Source organism: Gavialis gangeticus, unplaced genomic scaffold, assembly GCF_001723915.1.
Source record: "Gavialis gangeticus isolate Ggan-Ray unplaced genomic scaffold, GavGan_comp1, whole genome shotgun sequence".
Taxonomy (NCBI): domain Eukaryota; kingdom Metazoa; phylum Chordata; order Crocodylia; family Gavialidae; genus Gavialis; species Gavialis gangeticus.
Window position 1 is genome coordinate 1,418,754 of NW_017728991.1, and position 9,994 is coordinate 1,428,747.

The window sequence follows — 9,994 nt, forward strand, 5'->3', positions numbered from 1 at the left end:
TTTTTCCAAAAGATTTCCCCCCCCCCCCCCATACTTTGGTCACAGCTCGTAGAAGAAAATGATCAGTATTGTTTAAATCACTGCTCTTCCTGAAACAGAAAATGTCAAGAAAGCTCAGCTTATATCTTTCTGGGTGGGTCGGGAAAAACGGGGGAAGTCGGACCTCCAGTTCTAACACAGACCACATTGTTTTCCCGTTGCTCCTCTGTAGTTAACACTGGTCAAACCAAGCAAAGAGCAGCATGGTTTTCCCTGCTGGTTCTCTAGATGTGGCCGTGCAGTATACATTCCTGGTGGTAGCCAATGCAGTGGGCTCATCTCTGGAAGTGCCTTCCATAACCTCCAGCATCTCCTGTTTCCTTGGAATCTCCTTAGTTTGAAAATGAAGGAAACCAAACATCCCCCCAGAGCAGGAAAAAAGGAGGGAGGGGGCAGGGGGGGCCACTGTTAGAAAAGCAAGTCATGGCTTCTGTCATGTGGGGAAGCCCAAAAGGCAGACAACAGCTTGGAGAAGAGCAAGGCAAAATGCTGGCTGAGTCTTGTAAGCTGACTGCACATGAGAAGAGGCCATGCCATTAGAAAAGCTTCTGGATTTTGTCTTGTCCCTGTTTGGGGTTTCCTAGCAAAGAGGGAAAGACGGTGTTGACTGGTAGAAGTAGGCAGTGCCTATCTGAGGTGAAGGGATAAAGGCAGTAAAAAGATAAGCCACTTGAAGAGAGGCTTGTTATATGAACTGAGCTCCGAAAGGATTGTTGCTATTGCTTCATTGCAATCAGCCTGGTTGTTGTTAGTTTGTGTAGAAAGGCGGATGCCTCCACATAATAACTACTGCTGCTGGCTACAGTCTAGGCTTGGGATTTTAAGAAACAATCAGTCTCCTTGGCTATTCTGAAATGATGTTTTAATGAGACCGAGTCTTCAGACATTATGCCAGATGTCCCCATCTGGGGACACTAGGAAAATTGGATCCTTTATCTTCCCAAAGAGACAAGAGAGGAGCGGCTGCATAATTTTGCACAGACAAGACTTCCAAATGCGACCTCCAGAAACCCACAGGAATCACCAGCTGAGCAGACCTGGGTCTGGCCAGTGCTGGAGATGACTTTCTACCCCAAAGCTGGGACTGCCACAGGAAGCATCCCATCCAGCCTATGACACGTGCCAGCACCAAATCAGTGCCTCATTTTGGGATAAGGGGCCAGTGTGCTGCTTGTCCTGAGCTCACGTAGTCTGTAATCATCCCATTCTATGTCCCTATTCCCCCAAGAGTACCAGTTAGATGCAATTCTCATTTCTTGAAATCCCAGCCTATTGTACCACTTTGCTGTACACTGGCAGCTGCTGCTACACAATAGCACAGGGTGCAAGATCTTTGCCAGCTATCAGATAGAGATATATACAGATATTCCCCCATGCAGAAAGCACTGCATAAATGAAAGTGTTTACGCTAGACATGGGCCTGCCCCAGCCCTGGCTCTTTTGTTGCTGCATCCATCGCTCTGAACATTCCTCCGGAAGAACCTGGCCACTTAAAGTTCATTGGCAAAACTTTCTTGCATCTCCCCGTGGTGCCAAAGCCTCCCACAGAATCAGCTGCAGGGGCTGCCAGGCTCCCTCACAGATGTACCCGTGGATGGCGACAAAGGCTGTCTGTGTAGAGCTGCTCAACCTTGATGTATTAGGATGCACTGGAGGAGCGCTGCTTTCATTTGGGCTGAGGATGCCTTTCCTTCTCAGTGCCGGCCCTCCTCTGGCTGCTCATGGTGGCACCTCTCCCAGATCTGAGGAGGGAGGAGAGGAAGGGAAGGCAGTCTGGTTCTTTCCGTGCCAGTGTTTGTGCACCAGACAGTGCCAGGAAGTTTGGAAGTGTTACTGGCCCCTCTGTGTATCTGAGCTCCCTGGCTTCAGAAAGGCCAGAGGAGTGCTTCTTCCTGGGAGACGCTCCAAGGTGAAGGGGGACTCTGTTTGCTTCAACAAAGGCACAGCACTGCACAAAGCCTCATTGTCACAAGGAAGGGGGTGGGAGAGGCACTCCGGCCAGCTGAGACAGGGGGACTGGACCAACAGTACTCCACCTGAGCACTCGACTATAATTGAGTCGCCTCTGCAGTATTGGAGGCACAACCTTTGAGGCCACAACTTTTCCACTCTTTCCTGCTGCTGGTAGATATATATTTTGGCAGGAGCCACACCACAAAGCTAAACGACGGAGCCTTGGGTACTTAATGCACCAAGGGCGTTCATCTGTCAGCAGCAGGGTCACTGCACAGACAGCACGTTGCTTTCAGTCTCATACAAACAGCGAGACCAGCCAGTTCTCTGCACCAACTCCCCAAGGTGGTGGGAACACAGGCAACTAAGCAAGGCAGGAGATGCAGGATGGGCTTCAGGCCACCGGAGGGCAGAGGATAGGACTTCCAGAAGTGAGAATCTCCCAGGGCTGCAGAGGCAAAGATTTTGCCTGTGCAGCTTGATTCCTGACCCCCCGCACAGCAATTCAACTAAGCCCTGTCAGGGGCTGCCCCATCAGCACCTCCATTTGTTTCCCAGTCGGAGAGTGCCTTCCAATCAGCAGCCCTTCATTTGTGTGCCAATCACGAGAGCTCCAGCTCCTCAAGCCAAACCCGACCGTCTCCTCCTTCCCCCAAAATCCTTGGGAAACAGAACAGAGGTCACGAGCAGATGCCAATCTTGGCGCCAATGCTGAGCAGACGAGCTGTAAGGAAGAGGGACAGCTCCCTCTGCCAAGAACCCACACATGAATCTTGCAGATGTTTTTATTTTCTTGGCCACTTGGAACTCAGTGCACCATTTCCTCTCCTCTCCCCCTTGCTCTACTATAGACGCTCACACAGTTGAGCTCCAGAAAGCCCATGTTCTATGCCAGGCTCTCTACTGGCAGAACCCAATGTCCTCAGCAGCACGCTGGGTGGGGAAGCTAGTGGGTTTTGTGCTGAGGCCAATAATTCACACCAGACGCCTGCTTTGCCAGCTCCTGCAACCTCGTGTTTTGATCATTCAGCACCGCATCCCGTCCTTCAGCACTGTGGAGTCAAAACAATCCTGGGCCTACTGATTTCCCAGGCAAAGGGAGAATTCAACCCTCAGGCAACACGAAGCAGGAGGAAAAATTAAACAGGGGAGCTAAGTATAGCAGGAGCTACACCAAAATCCTGCGTCAATAATTCAGCCACCTTGGTGTCAAAGTTGGACAAGATAATGGCATGCTCTAGGAATCAAAATCCTTACCCAGTCCCGGGTAGGTTCTGCGCTTGCCGAGATTGGCCGATTTCACCAGGAACATGCAGGACTGATGAGTCATCCAAGCACAGAAAACCAGCAGCAGGGCACCTAGGACGATGCCACACTGGAAGGGAAGGAAAAAAAAGAAAGATGTCCAAGCTCCAGTTGGAAAGCCACCTACCCCCTGCTTTGAGGTTGTGGCACCTTCAGCTTCTCAGCCACACTCTTGCCTGAGAAGGCAGATGCCTCCTTCAAATGCAGCCAGCTCAAACGTGATGGACTAGTTCTATCTCACTTGTGTGCCCACTTTGGAAGCAGAGGCACAGAGCAGTCACCTATTCCTAAACAACTCTGGAGTGATGCTTTTGCCCAGAACAGCAAAGCAGGCAAATTTGCAGAACACACCTTTCAAAACTTTGCCCTGTTCAGGCCCTGCCAGAGCCAGTTTTAGGACACTGCCCCACGCACTTAGTACTCTGCTGGTGCGGTAGCCCAGACCCTACTCCTCCTCCCAGGTGAAAGAGGCTGTTCAGAAAGTTTACACCCAAACCACCTGCACTGTTAGCCACGCAGTGCTGGCAGGCGTTTGCAAAAGACGATGTTAATCATTAAACATTTTGTAAACCAGGGACCTCAAACAGGAAGGACTGTAATTGCCAATGCTGTTTGCATTCATTTTATTCAAATTAGATGGGGCCCTGGCAACCCTCAGATCAGCAAAGCCAGGACACACCTCTTGGCATAAGATGTCAGAGGATTGCTTTGCAAAGCCTTAGAGCCCAGCATGCTGCATAAGCTGCACGGCACCAGTAAGCATGCAGGCGTCCCAGTTTTGTTACCCCCAGTTGGGAGAAAGGAGGAAGCTCTTCTAGGGTGACCTTGTTCAGAAGGAAAACATGACATCTAGCAAAAGGACAGTCGTTTCTGGTGCTTTCCCTCAGTCTGAATGAAGACTGAGGTAGGTCCAGCTTCACGGCCAGTCTTGAGCAGGGAGCTGGCCTAGGTGACCTCATGAAATCCCTTCCAGCCCTGCCTTCCTATGACCTACGTCAGTGGGGGCTAACATATGATAGACGTGTGGCCCTGTCCCCTCAAGTGCCATGCCGATCCTCTTCTTCCACCCAATCTGTTGCTATGCTTTCTGCCCCCTACTGCCTCCTCGATCTGCCATGTGTCACCCATCAACACTGCCCAGGCCACTTGCAGTGCAATGCCACAGGTTGGGCTCCCCTGGTCTACGTCACCGCTGAGAGCTGGGCTGACAACACACAACCCTGCCTGAGCCAGGTCAATACATGATCCCACGGCTACAGTGCTTGGCCTACCTTGCCTCTCCTTACAACTGTGAGTCTCGCTGGTTAAACCCGATCTAAAGCTCTGCGCTAAGAAGCATGGAGCAAGGCCTGTGCCACCTTCTCACCTGCCCCACACGGCTACAATCACTCCGAAAGGCAGCAACAACCTGCATCGGCAGCCCTCCATCTCACGGAGCGAACAAATGCACACTTGGAGGAAAGGGGCATCAGTCACTCCTCGAGCACAGGACGGGCACAGCCTCTGAATCAAAGCCCCTCAAATACAAGCGCTCCTCACCAAACACCATCCTGGCTAACGTTGTTTCATTACAACGTCACCAATCTGTTAGGGAACGCGCTTGTTTGAAAGTCCCGCGATGTTCGTTACGAAGTCGTTTGGCCACCGCCTGCTAACAGGTCGCTCCTGCCTGGATTCGCTTAACGCTATTTTGCTTCGAGTCCCGTTTTTCAAGAACGTAACCACGATGTTAAGCAAGGAGCAGCCGTACAGGGGGCTGCAAGCAAGAGGGGAACAGAGCAGGGGCCCAGCTCCGTCTCCCCCTCGGCCATGGGCCACGAGAAACCTCCCTTAATACGGGAGGCAACGGGGGACACGTCAATGCATGGGGGGGAGGGAAGTCCTCAGAGACACTCCTGAGCCAGGCCCCCCCTCACGCCCGGCTCATGGGGCTGGGGGCGCGGAGGGGGTCAATGAATCCCCACCCCCCGCGGAGGGAAACGGAGGCGCGGGGCGGGCCTTGCTCACCTGTCGGAAGCAGAAGGGCATGGTGAGCACGCTGACGCCCACGATGCTGTTGACAATATTCATGATCAGGCCCCAGTTGGAGCCCGCGGCGGCCATAGGGGACGCCATGGCGGCGGGGGGGGGAGGGAAGGGGGGTCCGGCCACCGCCACACAGACACTTCCGGGTTCGGCTGCTCCGCCGGCGCTTCCGGGAAGTGGCGTTACCGCGGAACCAGCGAGACGGCGAGACAGAGTACGCCCCGTCTAGGCGCTCTCGCCTTCTTGGAGGACCCGCTCGCCGAGCACAGCCCCAGAGGGGAGGGCGTTGCCGTGGCCGCGCCGCCATGTTGGGCCCGGTGCCACGTCACTGGGCGGTGTGTGGCGTCATAGCTCGCGCGTGGCGCGTCATCCTGTCACTGCACAGCCCATAGGCACAGGCGCTAAGTCGTCACTGCTGCACCATCCTGACATCATTGCCTTTGTGATGTCATCCCCTGGCCTCTCACCCCCCTCCTCTGTAGGACGCGTGATGATGTCATTACCCTCTGATGTCATCCTGTGGCCTCTCACCCCCTAGGACAGTGCCCACGTTCCTGCACACGGACGTGTGCACACACTGCTGTGATGTCATTGCCCTTGTGATGTCATCCTGTGGCTTCTAACCCCCCCCCCATGACATGAGCCCACGTTCCTGGACACAGACATGCACGCGCTGCGACACTGTCATGATGTCATTGCCCTCACAACATCATCCTGTGGCCTCTCACTCTCCCCGTAGGACACGTGCCCACGTTCCTGCACATGGATGTGAACACACTGCCATGACGCCGTTTGCCTCGTGATGTCATCCTGTGGCCTGTAACCTCCCCCCCACCCATATGACACGTGCCCACGTTCCTGGATACAGACATCCAGGAACGTGCACACACTGCTGCACCGTCGTGATGTCGTTGTCCTCACAATGTCATCATGTGGCCTCTCAGCACCCCTCCTCTGTATGACACGCGCCCATGTTCCTGCACACAGACATGCCCACACGTGCACACACCCGTGGACGCACCCCGTCCCTTGGCCGTGGAGCCCCTATGGCCCCCCCCTCCAGGCTCCACCCCCGTCCCTGGGCCGGGCCGTCTCTGGCGTGTGGGCCACAGAAGCACATGCGTGGACACACAGGTGCATGTACTGTATGCAAGTGTGCGTGTTAGAGCCTTTCCTGACTGAGCAGCCCAAAGCCCTAGGGCAGTTGCATGCGAGCACTCATGCACACACGTGTAGGCACATACACACACGCACACGCACGCTTGGAAGAGCACACACCACGGGAACGGCATGTCACAAGCCCCCGCTCTGCCCTGAGCACAGCCCTCTCCAGGGGTAAGCCTTGCATTTGCCCAGCCCTGGGAGCCAGGACCCCCCACCTGGCCTGTTCCCCTGTCCCAGGACCCCCCACCCCTGCAGCCCTGGCTTCCTGCCTGTGCCCCCACACCCGGCCCTGCCCTCCCAGACCTGCCAGAAGTTACTGGGAACCCCTGGGATTCCTCCAGCCATTGTCATCACCACCACTGCTCTTCACACCACCCCCTGGCCCTACCCTCCTCCTCTGCGCCTATGCCCAGGGCAAGCCGAGGAGCCCCTCCCCGCTCTGCCCTCCCCCCATCCCAAACCAGCCTCCTAACCAGCTGCAGCTGAAACGCCTCTGGAAATGAACACCCTTGGCCAGGGGCCCAGGCTCAGCGCTGCCCCCATCTCTCCCCGTCTCCGTACTGGCAGCTCCGTTTGGGGCATCGCTGCACAGGGACCCATTGCATCAACCGCTCGTTTGCGGGGTTGTTAGCATCAAACCTCCAGCGATGGGTGGTGCTAATGCCACGGGGTCCTCACTGCCTGTCAGGGGGTTTGTGCAAGGCACGCTCGTCTTCGGTGGCCTCCACAGCTCTGCACCGGGGCTTCAGAGCCTGCGTGTAAAACCTGCAGCAAGCCCCAGCTCAGGCACAAGCCGGGCGGCAGAGCCCAGAGCCAGGCCAGAGGCCGTCCCAGATGGCTCAGGCTCCCAGATGCAAAGGTCAGGACCCAGGCCCGGTGCAGCACAGGACGTGGGGAGGTTTCAGACCCCTCTCAGCGGAGCAGGGCCGGCTGGAGACTTTGAATCCCCATCACAGGGGATGTTGCAGCTCCCGTGATCGGTGCCTGGTGAAATGCTGCCTTCAGCTTCCCCTTCGGTGGGCAACGGAGCGAGGATTAATATCACCAGGACACTGAGATCTCAGCCATAGACGCAGCCTGTAGCTTGGGTGAAGTCACAGCCTCCCTGCACACCTGCCCCTTTCGCTGGCACGCAAAATGCAAACGGTGGCAGGAGCCAGAAGCCTGGCAGGGGGTCCCGGCCTCCCCCACGACCCTGCCAGGAGCTGCCTTTTCTTTGCCTTTTTATCCCCCCAGCCATAAAAAGACGGGATGGTCCATGCATGCACGCAGGCACACACATTCACACATGCACACATGCCCTCCATCAAACCAGAGCGACCTGTGCCACCTGCGTGCTCCCACTTGAACAGTGCACGGGGCGCTTGTATAATTTGCAGCAATTGCAATGGGTAACCACAAGAATTTGCTCTACAAAAGGTTTGCAAGGAGGGGGAACGCGTCTACCTAATTCCCTCCAGGTGCCTCTTGGCCTCCAGACCCTAAAAGCAGCAAGTTTGCTCCTTGCTTGGCAGCGCCTGCCTGCCCTGCCTGACTTCCCCCTGGGCTCACCCACCCCGAGCCCTCCCTGCCCTGCCTCCGAGGGGAAGATTAAGAGCCATTGTGCCTCCCTCTCCTGTGCACAAGCCTCTCCTGTGCCAGGACAGGATAGGGCAGGATGGGACAGGACAGGCAGGGGCCCTGGCTGAGGGAACTAGGGTGAAACCAGGAGCAAATAACTGACGACCGTGTTATGGCTCCTCTTGCCTCCTGCCTCTTCAGAGCGCTGATACATCCTGCTCCTGCCTGAGACCCAGAGAGAAGGAGCTCCAGCTGGGTTTGTGCTCCCAGGCTGAGGCTTAGACAGAGACACTGCGCATAAATCCTGGCCCTGTTCCCTTGGAAAGAATGGAGGGAAGCCTCGAGGCGGGCACCGCTGACCCTCTTCTCCCCCGGGAGATGCCTGCCCATGCTCTGGCAGAGGGGACTGGGGCAGAGGGCAGTCCCGTTACATCTACCCCTAGGCTGGACGGCACAACAGTTAGCTCCAGAGGAGGCTTTGCACGCGCGTGCGAGGTGCACCACGGCCGGAGCAGACAGACGGCCGGCTCTCCATGGGCAGCCGCCCTGGCCGTGCCTCCCTACGAGGTGGCAGGGGAGCCAACAGCAGTCTGTTTGCAACCCCCAGCTGCCCTGGGATAGACGGGGACACACGGCTGCCCCCACCACTGTGGTGTGACCCGGTTTGTGCTGTGGTGACTCTGCACCAGGCTGCAGCCAGCGAAACTGCACAGGTTTCGGGCTCCAGATCACGTGCCCACCACACCTTGCTGGTCCCAGTACAAGCAGTTATATGCTGAGCTGCATCTGGTACAAATGGGGAGTCATTCCTGGCATCCAGGGTGTTATAGCTGGAATCAGCCAGGTCAGAACCCATGCCCTGGGACCGCAGTTAAACCCTGGGATTATCTCTCTCTAGGGCAATCACGTTTATGGGTCACGTGTGCCTGGCATGGTATCGTCCCCTGCCAGACACACAGCTTGCCAGGAAGAGCTTGCAGGCTACCGAGGAGCACATGCCATAAACCTGGGGCTTGTGGGGTGAACTCATTCACACTCCCCTTGGGGTGGCTGGGGCAGGAGGGGGGGTCCCCAGCCTCAGACCAGCCCTGTAGGACAAGAGGAGCCTGCATTGCAGACATGCTTGGAGCTAGTGCCATAGCCCCAGCGCCGCTCTCTTCCAAGCAGGGTCACACTGGCTTGGGTACACCGTGACAGCCACAGGCATCCGCTGCCATCAAAGCACCCCCCAGGGCTCCACACGTGCCCCCCAGGCATGGGCATGGAGCCCCGGGGTGGGCACTTGCCAGGGCAGGATGAGCAGGAAGGCAGCCAAGCGGGCACAGCCCCTTCCAAAACACCTGCCAGCGTGAGTGGCTGCCAGCGCCCAGGCTGGAGCAGGCCCAGCTGGTGTACCCAGCCTTAGCTCTGCGTGCAAGGCGCTTTCCCACTCCACCAGGCTGCCCGCGGAGGAGCCAGGGCTGCAAGGAGAGAGCCAAGCCCCCTCCAGCCCCTGCCCAGCAGGACCCGGAGGGGTGCTCCATCTAACTCTGCTTACCACGGCAGTGCCCAGGCTGGCTGCAGTGCACACAAGCCCCCGTGTCAGTGCCCCCCACTTGATGGAAAAGCCAAGGGTCTGCTCCCCCTAGCCCCACCAGGCAGACACGGTGCTGCACGTGGCTGGGAATGAGCCGACGTGGGGGCTTCTGCCTCCTCTCCAGCCCCCCAGCCTAGCCATGCAGGGAGCCTCAGCTGCAGAAGCCATGAGCCTGTGCCCTGTCCCCCAGCCTGACCCAGGGGATGTGGGGGCCCAAGGCTGGGCAAGGCACTGCGGAGCATCCAGAAGCCCTTGAAGGGCCTGGCTGTGGGCAGGACAGATGCAGACAGGGCAGGACGCGGTTCAGGGTGCGAGAGGGTCCGAAGCAGAGGGCGCAGCACATGTGGCCAGCAAGCCCTTCCTTGTGGCCGG

The 9,994-nt window shown here is 57.1% G+C and overlaps 1 protein-coding gene across 3 annotated transcripts in view; it reads right to left on the minus strand.

Annotated features, from left to right (window-relative positions):
• SLC38A10 (solute carrier family 38 member 10) overlaps positions 1-5,491 on the minus strand; it is a 56,453-nt gene extending 50,962 nt beyond the window's left edge. The window contains exons 1-2 of one of the 3 annotated variants that reach the window (XM_019515743.1): positions 5,305-5,491; positions 3,250-3,367 (exon numbers count right to left, since the gene is read on the minus strand). In XM_019515743.1, coding sequence (XP_019371288.1) covers positions 3,250-3,367; positions 5,305-5,412 — 226 coding nt within the window. In that variant the 5' untranslated portion in view covers positions 5,413-5,491. Of the gene's footprint in view, positions 1-318; positions 407-3,249; positions 3,368-5,304 lie in introns of those variants that run through there. The other 2 variants (XM_019515749.1, XM_019515757.1) reach the window with 2 other exon arrangements.
• Between the last annotated feature and the right edge of the window lie 4,503 nt (positions 5,492-9,994).